This window comes from Diorhabda carinulata, chromosome 1, assembly GCF_026250575.1.
Source record: "Diorhabda carinulata isolate Delta chromosome 1, icDioCari1.1, whole genome shotgun sequence".
Classification (NCBI taxonomy): Eukaryota; Metazoa; Arthropoda; class Insecta; order Coleoptera; family Chrysomelidae; genus Diorhabda; species Diorhabda carinulata.
This window is the reverse complement of record NC_079460.1, coordinates 22,611,624-22,629,732: the sequence shown is the minus strand read 5'-3', so window position 1 is coordinate 22,629,732 and position 18,109 is coordinate 22,611,624. Positions and strand designations below refer to the sequence as shown.

The 18,109-nt window shown below is 30.8% G+C and overlaps 1 protein-coding gene across 2 annotated transcripts in view; it reads left to right on the top strand.

The window, feature by feature from the left end:
• LOC130897583 (homeobox protein onecut) overlaps positions 1 to 17,906 on the top strand; it is a 38,371-nt gene extending 20,465 nt beyond the window's left edge. The window contains exons 2-5 of one of the 2 annotated variants that reach the window (XM_057806526.1): positions 354 to 426; positions 4,010 to 4,033; positions 4,280 to 4,392; positions 6,720 to 6,879. In XM_057806526.1, the coding sequence (XP_057662509.1) occupies positions 354 to 426; positions 4,010 to 4,033; positions 4,280 to 4,391 (209 nt within the window). In that variant the 3' untranslated portion in view covers position 4,392; positions 6,720 to 6,879. Of the gene's footprint in view, positions 1 to 353; positions 427 to 4,009; positions 4,034 to 4,279; positions 4,393 to 6,719 lie in introns of both variants that reach the window. The other variant, XM_057806519.1, reaches the window with a different exon arrangement.
• Positions 17,907 to 18,109: the final 203 nt, after the last annotated feature.

The window sequence follows — 18,109 nt, the reverse complement described above, 5'->3', positions numbered from 1 at the left end:
ATCTTCATTTCCTCTTCCAAAAATTATTAAAATAACTAATTTTAAAACAGAGAAGAGACCTAAAATTCAGAACATTTAACATTTAGATCCATTTAAATAGTAATTAGTGCAATGGAACTTTGAAAATATCACTAAACATCAATACGCCGTCATTTAACTTTGAGAAGTGACTCAAAAACACAAAATATAATTTACGTATAAACGCAAATACATTGTAGCCGGATTTTTTTTCCGCTACATTATAATCTGAAATGAATTTGTTAAATTGTATCGGTATTTTAGTGTTACTTATAATGAGAAATTTTATTTTGTATGTTACTGACGTTGTTGACTTCTCTCTTGTTTCATTGCAGACTGCCAGACGCGCAATGTAAACGTGAGGGCAGTCAACGCCAAACGAAGAAAAACGTCTTCATCTTCGTGCTTGTGAGTTTTAACTGTCTGTCTGTTTCGATGTTCCGCGGTCATATTGCATGATATATGGGTCACTATACGAAAAACCGCTATTAAGCTCAATATGTTTCAGTAAAATAACTTGAGACGTTTATTGGGCTTAACAATTCAGATTCTCAAATCAATCGGAACCCATATTTATTTTGTTTCATAATAAATTTTTATTTTGCTGTTGGTTCTTCAGACTTATTCCCATTCTTCTACAACCTACAAGTCAATTCCTGCCTATTCTTTCTTATAATAGCTCCTTGGATTCTTACAGTTTTTAAAAAAATTGACATATTTTATACCTACACAATATCCTCGACATTTTTCACGTTATCTATTCTGATAATAGTTTATCGTTTAGAAAGGTTGTATGTTGCAATATGACATCAAAGTTTGTTCACAGTTTTGGAAACGACGTGTGAATTTTCCAAATATTATCGTATGTGTAATAATAAACTTCCGGATAATGGCTCTGTTTCATTTGAATCTTTCCACCCTGTAGTTTTAAAATCAAGTAACGATAATTTTCGTACAACGACCCATATATTTCGTTCAAAATCAAATCGTTGTTGCATGTCAAAATTTGGAGAATCTCATGCCATGCTAAATTTTTGTCTGGCAAATCTCTTGTTAATGTTTTATATGTTTTGGACAAAGGTTATTTTGGAATTAAAAACGGCCACAATATGACGGAATTCTGAATAAATATTCATTATAGAAAACAATTATTTATCATAAATATAATGGATAATCCTGTTATTACTTTTCAATAATTTCCAATTTACTATAGAGCACATATTTATAAAATATATCCACCAACGAATATGAGTACAAAATTTTTCCCACCATATTTTCAAGACTTCCTACTCGTAATCCGAATTAACTCCAGTACTGATCCTTTAAACAAAATCCATTGTTATTAACAAAATACGTGAAAAGTTTTCAATTTATTTTTTTTCAGGTTTTCTTTTTACTGTTTTATTTGATAAATCTTTTCATAATAGTATTTGTAATGGTAACTTCTTATACGGGATGGCCAAATAAAAATAAAACAGAGCAATTATCAGGAAAAAATAAGGTTAGCTCCATTTCTATGCCCCCGATGGGCTTTTGGTACATCTTTCAAATATACAAGTGACAAAAATGATGTGTGATCAAAAATTATTGAAACATAGAACGTTGAATCTACGAGGTCTGGCTCGTAATTAATTAATAATTAAATAACTGGTTACGAAAAAGAATTTTATCATAAAAATTATTCTACATTCGAATGCTCCCCTTCAATATACTCCCCTCCCCCCGACACACACCTTTCCATACGTTTTTTCCATTGATCGAAGCAGTGCTGGAAGTCTTCTTTGGTGAGTGCCTTCAGGAGCTCGGCCGTTTTTTGCCTTACCGCTTCCATCGACTCAAATCAGGTCCATTTCAAAACAGATTTTTTCCTAACCTTTCTAACCTTTCAAGGAAATCTGAGCAGACCCGTTGATGCAAGAGCTTTTGGTCAGGAGTCAGATTTTTTGGCACCAACTTCGCAGACTTTTGTCATGTGTAATTTTTCTTGTAAAATTTTTCTAACCGTTTCTTTATAGGCGTTTACAGCCTCGGCGATCATCCGGATGCTCATTCGACAATCTGCATGCGCAATTTGTTTGATTTTGGTCACTGTTTCCGGAGTTGAAACAGTCACAGAGCGACCTGGGCGCTGGTCATCTTCAGTGGTCTCTCGGCCTTCACTAAAGTGCTTACACGACTCAAAAACACGCTTATGAGATAGTGAATTGTACCCATAGTCTTCTTGCAACAATTTATAGCACTCAATCAGAGATTTTTTTAATTTAACGAGAAACTTGAGATTGATACGTATTTTGGGACCTGCCTAGGGCGCCTTCTAGGCGCGCAGTCTCGTTATTTAATAGCCAGACCTCGTATAACTGTGAGGTTTCTGTCGAAATGGCTTTTATCTGCCATATCATTGCCTCCTCGTTTTCAAAAAGTTTCCTTTTAACATATTCTTTAGAACAAGAAGTGGGATGAAGTTAAATCTTGTTAATAAGGCTGATGTGGAAGTACAGAAACAAAAAATTTTTACTTTTTCATGAACAACACGGTTAACCAATCGCCTGTTTTGATTTCAAAGGTTCTCATTTGTTTGTGAACTTGTAATGATTGTTCAAAAGTTATCACTACAATGTATGTTGCAATAGATTTAGCACAATTCAAAAAAGGCTTCGTGAACAAAAAATTGTTTATTTTTCTTGACATTAGCTAGATAAGTTCTTTTTGTCAGTGCAGTTAAAACGTTCCATGAGTTTGAAATAAGAAAAACCATTTATAAATTGGTTGAACAGATCTTTAAGCAATTTTTCAAAATAAAAATATTTCAAGCATTTACCGCGCTATACCCGAATGAGGATAAGAAATACCACGTCTGAACTTCTCAATAAGTGAAAAATCAAGAATTTTTACCCGATAAAGAGCAGAAAAAATGGTAAGAATAGCAAACAGTAAGGTCTAGGCTTCCGTGAAAAAATTAGAGCGTGCATACCATATTTTAAAGAGTATCGTATCGCGAGAATTAGCAAGAAAAAAAAAGAAAGAATCATAAATATACTCCAAACTAATTGGAACGGATACCAAGATGCTCTCAACTAAGACGGATACATTTTGCGAATGAGAGTCATTATTCTGGACGATTAAACTTGCCAATTCAGAAATCAAAATAATAAACGATTGTTTTTATACAGACAATATAGAACAGTGCCCTGACAATGTAAGATATGATAAAGTGGATAAAGTAAGGGGGTAGCTGTAGATTCTGGAAAGTATATTAACAACGATATCACTAAATTTGTTGATTTTTTCACGTAGATGATATGATAATATAATGTTTTGTTCTGCCATATTAGAAGGACAACTCAAATATTAAAATAACATACAAACCAAGATAACCGCCCTAATTACCTCAGTTTCCTCCAAGTGAAGATATTTGGGCAATTCTATCTCACATAGATCTATTATTAGCTTTCGTAGTTACTATGCCGTTAACTATAGCAAATAAAAAAAGATATTACTCTATATTAGCAAAATGACAAGTAAAAATGGGTTCAGCTTGTCACTATTTTTGATCACACTTCGTAAGTATCATACAATAAATATAATTTCAGGTAATCAAGTGATTAAAAAAAAGGATGATACATTTTACCTCCTGTTGTGGCTAAATTTTTATCTGGCTATCCTATTTAGGCAATTTTTTGTTGCTAATGTTATTTGGGATGTTTTAAATTGAAGCTATATGAAAGAGATATTCTTTCTAGACTTATTTAGAAATTCTTTACCATGGCATCTTAATAACAAAAGCAGCTGATGTATGTTTAGCATTTTGAGACGCATGCCATAAACTTTTTTAATAAAAAAAAGTAAATTTGATTTCTGATGTTTATATAACTTTGGCGGTACTATAAGATATTACAAAAAAAGGCGACGGAAATTTATTAAACAGAATGTAATTAATAAAAATTTATTGAAAACAATTTTTTTTTCTAATTATTTGTTTTTATTTTTACAGCTGCGCAGATACCTCAGCGAGGCAGTGAGTATTACTTTATTATAATATATAGATTAACCAAAAATATTAAGTAAAGTTGATTCAGTTTTTTTTATATACCTTTATTGTAAATTTCTGCCATTACTTTTGTGATTCTATTTAAATATATTATATCAAATATCTTGTAATTTAGATAACTAAGTTTTCTTTAGATGGAATTGCAACTGTACTGCTCATGATTCAAAATATTTTCGCAAACATTCTACAAAAAAATAGTCATCTGCTTTTTAGGTTGCAAACGGAAAGAGGACCCAGCCAGCAATTTGGAACAACTACCTACACCGAAGAAACCGAGGCTAGTTTTTACCGATCTTCAACGCCGTACCCTACAAGCTATTTTTAAGGTAAAATTAGAAATTCTAGTACAAGAATTTTTGTAATTTTGAATTTTTTTTTGAACCGACATTTGTTTCTACAGTGAACAGAATCACAAAAATCTTGCAAAACAAATTGGTCATGAATCGTACGCAAGTTTTTTTGAAGGGTTTATTTGAGGGTTTAAAGACTCCGATTAAGCAAGATCGTCGCGCAATAATAACCCATAATGGGGATGAAGAAGTTTTTGTACATAGTAGTTTGTTTAAATATATATCTTTCAAAGATTGCATGAAAAATATATGAAGACGAGCACGGATAACCTCATAAAAAAACTGGTTAATGGAAATATTTTCAAATTTTTTGAAAATAACAGGAGACGGATTTTTTCTATGAGATAAAGATATCATTAGACAGTAGTTTTATTATTATTTATTTGCGTGTAATCCACTACCTCGCGTGTACTTCATATTGTCGCCATTAACCCACTTTCGGCCCCCATTAAAAAACATATATTAAGCATTTGTTTCAGATCACATAAACGGTTCCAATAAGTTCAAGGTTATCTACAGATCATAGTTTTTAGAACGTTTTGTGTATGATTAATAGAATAATGTTTTAGAGCCGCTAATGCCTTATATAATCGATATTTTGTGGAAATAATTATTTTCCTACCCCCACATTGTTAAATTAGAAAAATGTAAGCTGGCACATTCCTTTCTCACTATCACAAGTAATTGCATACTGTTTATTTGTGCAACATATATATTGATAAAATTTGATACTCAAATATCAATTGCGATAAGTTAATAGTTTCAAAAAAATTATTAGTCTATCGATTATTTTATTGTAATTACTTCTAGAAAATCTTGACCAAGGTCAGTTTTTTTTAATACCCGTCCTTTATACTTTTTATTGTTTGTACCCAGACATCGAAAATAAAAATCCGACGCGCCATCTTTCGAATATCAATGACAAACCGCTGTACAGAGTTCATCTGTACCATCTAATGGAAGTGAGGTGTTGCTTAAATCCTATCGTAGCTTCATAGAGACAACATGGACACATGAAAGTAGCCGCCATGTTTCATCTAAACTCGGTTTATTTGGAATTTGTGCTTTTCATAATAACGCTTATGAAATCGTAATATATATTATCAAATATTCGATTAAAAGCTTTTCAAGGGCTCGGTAGTATTTTCAACTAAAAAAATACGAAAATAATTTATTTTGTATTGAAATTTGGGTTAAACATGGCGACAACACTGTTTCTGTAAAGCCACTGTAATTTCAAATCCAGTTGAATATTACAAAATTAAAGAGCGCTCATTAGGTAGAAAAATGTTTACCATTTCGAGGTTATGTTTTTGACGCAACTACGGACTTTAATTATAGTTTGGTTTACTTAGCAGCAGTTCCAGTTCGCTCTTCTTTTATTTTGGTATGTAATTTTAAAAAATCAATGTTTATATTTTCAACTTTTTCTATCAAAATGGAAAGAGAATGTAAACAAAACATTTAGGATACACAGTGACGTTAGTCACATAACCTAAAAAGCATTTATAGTTGATTCCAGAGAAATGGAGAAGAGTCTAATGTTGTAAGCTGCCATTTTGATCTTGTCTTCAGCGGTAAATTTGAAAATACAGTAATCTATGAGTTTTGCACGTTACTTCTGATGTGAAGTGAACTTACTGGTGAAAGAAAATACCTTCAGGTTTAAACTTTTTAATGTTTTTACACGTTCTGACCGCTCACGATATCGTTCACACTGAAAAATCGGAAAATAACAATTACAGTGTTAGCTAGCTTACACTAAACGAAATGCACGTTTTAATCTAATTTTTGTGAAAATCTAATCATTTCGACACACCTGCGCCATGACAGACACTCGACAACTGTAAGTCACTCATGCGAAGATCAAAATGGAGGCTCCACGGCGCCTCTTGAAATTTGGATACAGACTCATCTAAGTTTATTATCACCTCAACATATATGGTTGATTCACATTAAGAACAACTTTTTTTATGACTCTACGATGATTCTATTTTTTGTGGTTTCCTTCTAGTTTTTCTATAATGAAATAACTGATTAACTGTTAGGTATCTTTGATTTATTATTTTGTATAATTTCTTCTATTTTGCCATTTTTTTCGTTATTTGTAAACTTTTAAAGACATAATGGAATCACTTACCTTTTTTATCCTATTAACAAATAAATGAAACTATACTTGTGAAAAATAGGACTTGTTTTTAAACTATGATTTGTTCTGACTATAATGCAGCAATTTTCTAATTGAAAATTGCAACCGTTTATATATTAGCTGTATTGTTAATTTAAATTTTGTTATATTTTAGGAGACGAAAAGGCCATCGAAGGAAATGCAGGTAACGATAGCTAGGCAACTCGGTCTCGAACCAACAACAGTGGGCAACTTCTTCATGAATGCACGAAGAAGATCCATGGACAAATGGAAAGACGAAGACCCGAAAGCTGCCTCATCAATGCTACACCAACAGATGTCTCCTGGAATGGATCAAGATGACTTAGAACAAGATGGCGATATGGACAATGATATGGATGATCAAGATGACGTCTTGTGACATGCGTTCCGCGATCGTCACTTGTTATTGCTGTGACACTTTGTTTAAGTGTAGCGTTTTTTAGAACAATTAGCCTAGTGTAGATTCAGCAAATTGTGTATTTGACCTAACATTTTGTTTCTTGTTTGCGGCAAATTTATAAGACAATCCTTTAATACTGAGCATGTACAAGAATTACAAATATATCAAAGTTCTAAAGATAAATACCAGATTCTCAAATAACAACCACAATTTAATAATTTGCCCTATGCAAATAACTCATATAAATTTATTTTGTATTACATTTGGAAAAGGACTCAAAGTTTCTCTAATTTTGTATATATAGGCATTATTGTTCTCAATCTGTGATTTATCTTAGCATTTTATCAACATACAAATGTCGAAGGACTTCAGATTGGGACAATTTGAATCTATTGAGGCTTTTCAGATAACATTAAGGTTGAGTAACAGACAATTTGTACATTTTGATACTAAAAAATATGTAACAATGTGATTAAAACCAAAATATATTTGTAAGTTTTTGATTTAAATTACTTAAAGCCAAAAGCCCAATAGAATAAGTTTGATTTCTATTCATCCAAAAGCACTCAATTTACATTTCCTGTTTATATCATTGGATAAAAGGAATCTAATAAAATTTTCCATAATCAAAGTATACAATTGTGTTGTTGAACACACTCAAGACATTTTTGTAGTATTTTCCTCAATATTTTTATGAAATCCTCTTAAACTGCCTATCCATTATCAATTTTCACTTGTACAGTTGGGTAAAAAACAGTAATATCAGAAAACTCAGATTCCCGAGATTTAATTCTCCTCAAAATTTGTATATAATACAATTGGAATTATTAACTTGATCATAGAACAGTATTACATTCAAAAACTGTTGGAAAAGTCAAACTTTCCAAAATTTAAATGGCTCCTTAATTTAATGAACAACAATAATAATTCATAATAATTTATAAAATATATAGTTTAAGAAAATTTATCACATCTTCATCTAGGATCATATATTTTTACTAAAATGAAACTAGAAAATATAAACATCAATTAATTTTTTCTGACTTAACTACTTTTGACATCAATGCACTTGCTATATTCTGGATATATCTATCTGAGTTACTTAATCCTCAAAAACAAAATCTATGGGGAACATTGAGATAATAGTAAAATCAAACCTATCAAAAATGCAGATTGGTAATTAATTCAAATCTCTTAACATTTGTGTAAATAATGTTGCATAATTTATGGCATCTTTGTGAGGAGTTAATATCCTTATGTTCTCACGGTAGGTGACATCCTTTACAATTATCGAATGTAATTGATATATTATTAAATATATGAATTATTATTCCATAAATATTGTTCCACACATACTGAATTGAGTTTAAGTCAGGGCATTGCCAATAAAAGGGGCATGAGGATCAACATGTGGCTCTAAAATCTCTGTTCCTATGAACAATTATTGATACTCCAACTACCAGTACCAACTCTGTGTAAACCCTTAGAGATATTACACCCCACAACATCATAAATCTTCCTCTAAAATTTGTTGAATGTCTTATGTTGCAAAGAAAATCTTAATCTAGCTGCACGGTGGGCCCTTATCAGTTGAGGAGCAGTATGAGCCTGCATCTAATTCCAGAATTTCTCGAAACACTTCTCACGATCTGTGCTTCAGCTAACTCTTGTTAACTGATTAATTTTCATTAACAGCAATTGACTTGATCATACAATTATTTGACTTCATATCATATATGTAATACTTCCATATGGACAGTTTCTATAAGTGGACGCTGGTCTGACTGAGAAAGACAGAATGATGACGATTTCTCTCACAAACACATGGAAAGTGAATTGATGCAGCTCACATTGGGTTTTACAAACATGAAGTTATTGTATAATTAGAATAATCAGTTCTTCTAATTCATTTAAATAGCACTTTTGTTGAAAATTTGACTTTTCTTACACGGAGATATAAGTTGTTGGCTGTAATTTTATCGAATACGATAACAAAACATTCTTTTATATATATTATTTATATTATTTATATTATAAATTGAGTTATGTAATTCCTCATTCACCAATAGTACAAAATTAATTATTATATTGCGCTTCCGGTTTTGTGCAGTCAGGTATTAGGGTGTGTTTATTAAAAATAGTGTATAAATACAGATTTATTTCTATTTGTGAACAACAGTTTCTACTTTGATACGAAATTATGTAAATTTCAATATTTGGTTTTATCATAATTGAATGTCAAAATTATTTCATCTTTACACCTTTTTGGATTGAAGAATTAATCTAGAAACTTATGTTTATCGATGAAATTTCTCTGTTACCATATATCTTTACATTCCAAAAGTAAAATTTATCCTGGTTAGGAGAAATTGATATTTCTATTTAAAAAAAATACAAGTTTGAGCCTAACTGACTGGTTTTTATCATATCATTACAATACAACTGATACTTTAAAAATTAGTCAGTTATATTGGGAAGTATCTGAATAATCTTTCAAAATACTCTTTTTAAAGATAATTAAATTGAACATTTGACAATAGAAAGACATCAATAGAAAATAAGAAACATAAGATACTTCTGCAGTAGGGCAAAATGAAAACAATTTGTTAAGTTATTGTCTATTTTCAAAAACATTGTATCTAACATAGGAGGCATGAATGATTTTTCTTTTTTTATTATTACTTTGTTTTATCAATCTTCTGAAAACAATCGGTGATTGGACTGAAAGTCTATAATCGGATCTTCATCAAATTGGGGATGAGCCCGATTAATTATTCAACATTTGAGATTTTTGCCAGCTTTATTGTTTTCATAATCGAACTATACATTTAACTTTGTCCAGCTAGAGTCATTTATAATCAAAACTAGCTCCAAAAAGATTTAATTTTTTTTTCTAATATTGTTCATAAAATCTTGAATATTTATAAACTAGTTAATTCGTTCAAAATAATAACATTTGCGTAACAAAAACATTTGAAAAATAAGATGACTGGTAACAGTAAATATGGCAACATTACAAATGTGAAATTAGAATGAACATTTGGTTTATTTCTTCTAAATAATTTCCATTATGTTTTAAGACTTTTTTCAATCAAAATATATGGAAAAATATACAAATAGACGATTTTACTACTTGTAAATAACACTAATTTTAGTTTTTGCTATTGCAGAATGCTAGTCAATGAAATTAAAATTTTAATTTATTCTGACAATAACATATAATATTAAAATATAAATATAAAAATCTGAAGTATTATTTACAACGAAATCGATTCGAAATTAATCGGGATGAAAAAATTTATATGAAATCATTTTATATATTTAAATAAGATACTAAAGAAATGATGAATATATTTCAATATTCCGTATACGAGGTCTGGCTATTAAATAACGAGACTGGTTACGAAAAAGGGTTTTATTATAAAAATTATTCTACATTCGAATGCTCCCCCCTCGCCTCACAACTTTCCACAAGTTTGATCGCAGCAGTGCTGAAAATTTTCTATGGTGAGGGTCTTTAGGAGCTCTGCCGCTTCCATCGACTCAAATCGGGTCCCTTTCGTAGCAGATATTTTTTTAACCTTTCAAGAAAATCTGAACAGACCCGTTGATGCAAGCGCTTTTGGTCAGGAGTCAGATTTTTCGGCACCAGCTTTTTCATGTGTAATTCCTCGTGTAACATTTTTCTAATCGTTTCTTTATCGACGTTTACAACCTCGGCAATCATCCGAGGATCTGCACACACAATTTGGTTGATTTTGATCACTGTTTCCGGAGTTAAAACATTCACTGGACGACCTGGGTGCTGGACATCTTCAGTGTTCTCTGGGCTCTTACTAAAACCCTTTCACCCTTACACCACTAAAAAACACGCGCACGAGATAGAAAATTGTCCCCATAGGCCTTTCGCAACAATTTATAGCACTCAGTCGGATTTTTTTTCAATTTAACGAGAAATTTGAGACTGATATGTTGCTCCTGCTTTTCGTCATACATGGTGAGAAAAAAACACGTTCGTTTCAAACCACTACTGCACAAATACCATAATAGTGACGGAAACGTGTTTTGGGACGTGCATAGACAAGATATCTAGATACCCCACCCGTCTAGGGTGCCCTCTAGGACCACAGTCTCGTTATTTAATAACCAAACCGCGTAAATCTCTTAGAATAAAATACAGATATTGATAATGAAACAAAGCTCTTCACTAAAATTGAAATATACTGTATTAATTTTTTTAAAATGAATCTACCTTTTTAGTACAACATTCGTAATCTGTTAAAACAAGCAAAACGAAGCAGAAAAAAGTACTAAATAGCCTCAAGTTCCAAAAAACCTTGAAATATTTTGATCCAATCATGAATGTATTGAAAAAGTTGCAGTTTTGTTAATTTACTGGAAAGCCCCGTTCATATTGTTTATAGTTCAGGACGTTCCAAGAAAATTATTTAAAAAATTGAAATATAAATATTTAAAAGTGTCCTCAAGGTATAGAATTTTTTTTCATACTTTGTGGCGCTAAATTTTGGAAAATTGACTTTAAAAGAATGTATATTTGAACACTATTCTATCTGGAATTGAGAAACAATACTGTTTTCTTGTAATTGAATTAAAAAACTAAAAATCATTTATTGAAGGAATAACAATCAATAAATCAATAAAAAATATTTAATTATTAAAAAATTTTCTACTATCTTTTTTTAAAATATTTAAAAATCAATATTTAATCATAGTCAATACAAGAAAAAAATTTATTAACAAATTTTTGTATGTTAAGTGATTTTTTTTATTTTTAGGAGCTCAGTATATCACAACCTTTTTCAATTATAAGTTTTTTTCTTGAGATATTCTGTTAACCTTTGATATTTCAAATTCAAATTATTTTCAAATAATGTAAACACCCTTTGGCATGAAATCGCAAACTTCCAGTGTAATATAAAAAAAAATAAATTAGTTTTTATCTAATATATTTCAAATTCATAGTTTTTCTTCTTTTTCAAAAAATTGGTTCAGGTATTTTTTTTAAATGATATTTAAATCAATTTAAATGTATTTTCAATCCATCTGTCAAGATCTAATTAAGAATAAATTGATAGTGTGTGAAGGGCTTCAGAAATGATTTTGTTGTAGCGATTTGACTACATAGAGCAGCTGTGCAGTGAAATTCGGAATGTATGGTGATTTTTTTGTTATCTAGTCAAACTGTACATAATTGTTATTAGTTGCCTCTTTTTATTTATTGTAATTTATTCAATTAATAATTAATTATAAGAAAGCTAGATATGTAACGTTTTAATATTACCTATTTAAGTTGTAGAATTTAAACATTTAATTCAATCCCACGACCTGTTTAGTCAAAATGTTTTCTTCTACAGGTCAAATACGAATAATGAAATTTCTACACAAAAATTTGTAAAATATTGCGCTATATTTTGGTAAGAAAATCTAAAGTTTATATTTTAGCACAAATAAAATGGTCTGTATATAAGTACGGATAGATAATGTACAAAATAGCATTTTCTTTTTTGTGTTTTTGTGTACGACAAGTAGATCAATTTTTATGTCCATTTTACAGTGTCAAACTCTCCATTTTGTTCTTGTGGAATATATTTTTCTTGTAATAACAATAACTTATATGTATTGTTATTACTGTCCAAAACATACAACCATCAATTTTACAAAGAATTAAACTTTTAAGATCTCTACAACAAATCGGCAATTGACCATGAATGTGATACTATCATATGGACAGTATCTATAAGTGGAAGCTCTTCCGACTAAGGAAGACAGAATGGCAACGATTTCTCTATCCTCCGAGCTTCCAGCTCGGTTCTACGCATTCTCAAGCATGCGCAGTATAGATAAAGTGTCTCGAACGAGAGAGAAAATGAATATTGTTGGCACCATAATGTTTTTCCCCATACCAACTGTCCATATAAGAGTATTACATATATGCAATTGACAGTAAGATAGTACTCGAGCTATATATAGATGGAGACTCAGTTCTTTTTGAATTTCATTTGAAATTCTGTCCCCAAAGGGCCAGAAAAAAATCAAAAATATGCGCACTGAGAAGTCATATGAAAGACACAAATAAACGAGAAAATTATTATACAATCCATCCATACTATTGCGATAATTTATGAAAAGTACTCTGTGCTAATTTTGTAACTAAATTATTTCAAAATAATTTCACGAAAAAGTGTTTAGGGTATCGTTTTAGCTTTCCAGCCGCTCTGTACCTATACCTGAAAAGATATTTTGTGCGTGACTCTTTGCTTTGCCACGAAAATACATAAACCCAAAGGAGGCTATGTTTCTGGGTTTTAGTCCACTTCCCAACCTGCAGCTGTCGTCCTCTGTCATGCCTATCGTCTTAAAGTCGTATTTCACAGGGAAATAACGTGTCACCACTTTAATGTTGTTTCTAGGCATCTCGAAAAGTTCCTCAGAGTTCTTAGCTGATATTTTATCATATTTTTAAATTGTTTTGGGTCTGGAGTGTTGCTCTAGCGAGACTGCATCTGATTCTTTAGCCATCCGTTCAGTTCATTATTGATGTGGCATCCCATGATGGTCTGGCTCAAAATAAGGAATCGTTCTTTCTTTTTTGCCAAGGCTATCTGCTTCGTGGTATACCTTAGTGCTACTAGATAGGTCTCCAATCAAACAATCCTGAGCAAACATGGTTATTGCTAGCAACTTCGCATGAAAAATGGTGAGTGCTTTTCGTGGTGGTCTAAAAAATACTAAATTCACCAATTTGAGCTAGCTTCTAACCACCTCTATACCATACAGATGCATTTCGAATTTTCAGAAGGTGTTTATTTACCCAAAATTGGTGGTCATTGATTATCAGTTCGAACGAGATGAGTCAGATTCATATTTTTTTCATATAGACTATTTTGTGAACGCCTTTAAATACCTCTTTTTTATTATCTTTTTTGTAGCTGTTTTTTTGCTCGAATATATGCACAACTCGGTCTGTTTCTCAATTTGTAAGTGACCTTCAAATTTCAAGGACCAGCTGGCACGTGCAATACAAAGTTTTGGGGCGGTAGACGTTAATAAATCAACAAACTACAAAGTTTATTACACACTTATTACATTCAATAAAACATTTTATATGAACAATAAAAACACGTAAAAACATTCAACCCCGTGAAAATCTATAAAAGCTTAAATTTTATCGACTCCATAAAAAATTTTGGGTCCTATATCTAACATTATACGAGAAACATACATAGAAGATACTGCCAGAGGTAGCTCACTTTTTGAAGCTATTGTTTCTACTAAAGACTTGGACGCAGCTTCCTGCATAGACTTTGAAGAGTAATTTAATGACCAATTCGATCTCTGGATTAATCATGGTGCATTTATTTTATGGCCATCAAATAGTCCGGATTTGAAACACGTTTTTGTGGTCAATAACAAAATTGAAGCATTAATTTGTGAATTAAATGGGAGCAATGTTCAGTATCCACTTGTTTTTTGTTTTTATTCGTGAATTTATTTTGGCAAAATCAGTTAATTCAGTATAAATTTATCTCCAATGGTCACAATATCAACAGGGTGATTAAATTATAGTAAATAACGAGCTATCTCTTGAAATTTAGATCTTAAAATGTTTAAATCCGAAAAATCTAGGGGGTTAGAGTATTTAACAGTTTATTTTGAAATTTAGTAGAGTTTTCTTCACGAAATACTGTTAAAAGTCTATGTAAATATTACGGGACAAAAGATACTTATAAATATCTATTATTGTTGGGATCACTTTTGCTATGAAACTTAAGGTAACTCTCATACAAAGATTTGTGGGCTTGGGTTAGTTTTTTTATATCAGAATATTTAAATGTATGCTATTATAACCATAGCTGCCCTTTTGTTACTTTGTATGATAATTTAAAAATAAAAAAAAACACCATTCGTGGTATAAAGACAACCACGGTATGCCTTAATGAAACATGTTAACTGTTGTATAAATCTAGTCAGCACTCGTCATTTTTTTTCTTTAATGTCCCCCTTTGTGAATGTTATATTTTTAAAACGTATCCACATATTTCGTACTGGAATATATATATTTCTTTCCCACAATTACAGAATTTTCACTGATTACGTTTTTAGTAAAAAAATTCAATTCAGTAGATTTTAAAACGGAATTGAAGCAAATGGTTTTTCAATTTTTTTCCTCGGATTTCTTATTGAAAGAATCAGTGACTACTTTTGGTGTTTTCATTTTTCGGATTTTATTTTTGTATCCAAACCTAGCACTATTCATCGTGTTTGAGTGAATTTTTTATTTTTGTGTTATATAAATCCGTCATTCAATTATTACAATATTTATACTATTGATGTTTAATTAGATTAAAACGAAATATGTGTGATGAATTGTAATACTCTGTAGTGATTTGTCAGTTAGTGTCAGTAATGTAAAGATTCTTTCATAATTTGGACTGAAAAAGATATATGAAAAGGGATATATGAAAATAACAAATAAAGAAAAAACATTAAATATTGTTTCAACAATTTATTCTTATGATAAAAATAAAATCAAACATTTTCTTTAAATGTTATATTTAATATATCTAGTGAAACGGGTGTCTGATTAATTATTTAGAATTTTTTTGACATCCGTGTGACGTTTACCACAAGTTTTTGCACGACCAGCACTTTGAAACTTCTTTTTACTTCAGTGTAAGTGAAAAAGAAGCTGTTTTAAGACAAGTTTTCAATATAATTAGCGTAGATTGAATAGAAAAAATATTACTATGAACATTTTGAAATCCTCACTTTTCAACTAGTTTTAACATTCAGATTCACGTCAAATTTGATAAACAATAACCTATTCTGATGAAATGGAAGAGAAGGAACTTAAGCAGCTCTAGTATAAAGACAAAATCTCCAAATTAGAAAAGTGATGGGGCTTAATATAAATATGGAATCGAAAGTCGGAAAACAAAAATTATATTTCCTCTCTAAAGCGGAACAAAATAAGTGATGATTATCTAGAAATATTATCGATTAATACCCACAAAAGTAAATTACGAAAACCAGCAAAAAATATAGCAAACAAGCATTAAATTATAAAACAAGCCAGGACGAGCACTGAGAAGAAGTATACAGAAAAAAAATCATATGGAAATTTACAACATACAGTTTAACATTATTCCTACCGCGGTCGGTCAAATGATCGGTATTTCACAACTTATATTTTTAATATTGAATTCTAACTAATAGCCAGCTTACCGGTATAAAAATATATTTTTTTCATTCGAAAGTTCATAATCTACATTTTATTCTTTCTCGTTGATTTTTTAACAAATAGGCTTCCCAATTGTAAATTCTTCGAGATTAAGATTTTACCGAATAATTTTTTGACATTTGGTCAGTCACATTTGCGCCAAATTTGGTGCTATTATACAGGGTCCGGCCGTGGAATGTGACATTTTTCGCTACACTGTAGTGATTAGAAATTTTGTAGTAAAAGAAGTAAAAATCTCCGAAAAATAATACTCATTGAATGCAGTTTTTAACAGTTTATTATGTTTTAAAAATTACAGATTTTAAATATCCACCATTAAACTCTACACATTTTTCAATATTTTCTAGGACGTGGTTCATAACTGCGCCTCGAAGTTATCCATCAATTCTTCTTATCTATATATAAGATGCCGTCCTAACTATAAAAATATGAATAAACACTAACCTAAGGCACTTATAGGATAAAATCGTGCCACAACTACATTACCTTTCGTTTGTAACGACTTTATAGTTTTGGAATTGAGTTTTATAGAGGAACTATTAAAAAAATGTATAAATCGTACCACCAGTCAAATGACTGGTCTTGGTAGGTAAGGCAGACTACACATTTTTCTCAGATAATAAACAATAATAAAAAATAAGTGAATATCGATGTATCATACATATGATATATATGAACTATTTGACCGGTCCTGGTAGGAGGTGTTAAAGCTGGTCTCCTTACCCCCCTGAAAATATTCAGTCATCTGTATTGTAATGAAATACCAGTTTGCGTCATCAAAAACATCTTGATTGGCATGTCCAAACCATTTTTACCAATCAAAAAATGTATTTCTTTTTTAGTATTTATTTATATCGTGGTTATATGTGGTAAATCATTAATTATTGTTTGTTATCTTCTTCTTTGTTTCCTGCTACTGCATTTGAGCAGAACGATTGTTAGGTCAGGCGCAAGTTGAGACTCAGTGAACACTTGTAGGGCAGCAAAGCGCAAGGGAAGACATTTGAGCTCTGAGTCGAATTCTGATGACGAGTTCTTAACAATACTTCTACTGTACCAGAAGTCAAGATCGAAGCGATCCAGAAGTTAATAAAAAAAAGACAAACTCACGAGTCCCTCATTGGCACAGCCCTGCACGTGTCGACTACCCGGCCTTATCCGCTGCTCTGTTTTACTCATATGTAGTAAAAATCCAATTTTCTTGTTTTCTCTTAAAATTCTCACAAATATCATGAGTATAAATATTAGATTTGTGTTTGATTTGATAAAGATTGTCTATATATTTCATTACAAAGTAAATCAGACCTACGGCAGATGAAATTACAAGGAAAGAAGCCTCGAAAATAGGCAAAAATAAAAAGGAGAGCTGGATCGAACTCCCAAAATTAGAGGTGAATAATCAAAATATAAGTTTAAGCTTTGTATTTATTGAAAACTTTTCAAGAAGCAGCTTAATTTTAAAAAAAATTGATAATTCAAAAGTTTCAGAAAATTATGTTTTTAAAAAAAAATCAAATAATTGCGTTAACTTTGCGATACATATTAGTGCAATAGATGAAACGTGTAAACGTGTAAAAAATGGCAATACCATATCCCATCAGTGTACGAAGCTACACGGTTCTGTAGAAATATAGCGTTGATTAAAGAAATATTGACATAAAAAATTGTTTATTTTGAAATCCTTAAATCATTTTACTCCACCCTAATCTTAATTCATTTTTCAATAAATCCTAACTCCTCTTCATACTCATTATATAGTTTTAATACAGAATTATTTATTTATTATATACGACGATCCAAAATTGATAGAAGGTACGGTGATTAGCACACATTGCCAGATTTCCACAGCCGCGAATTGTGA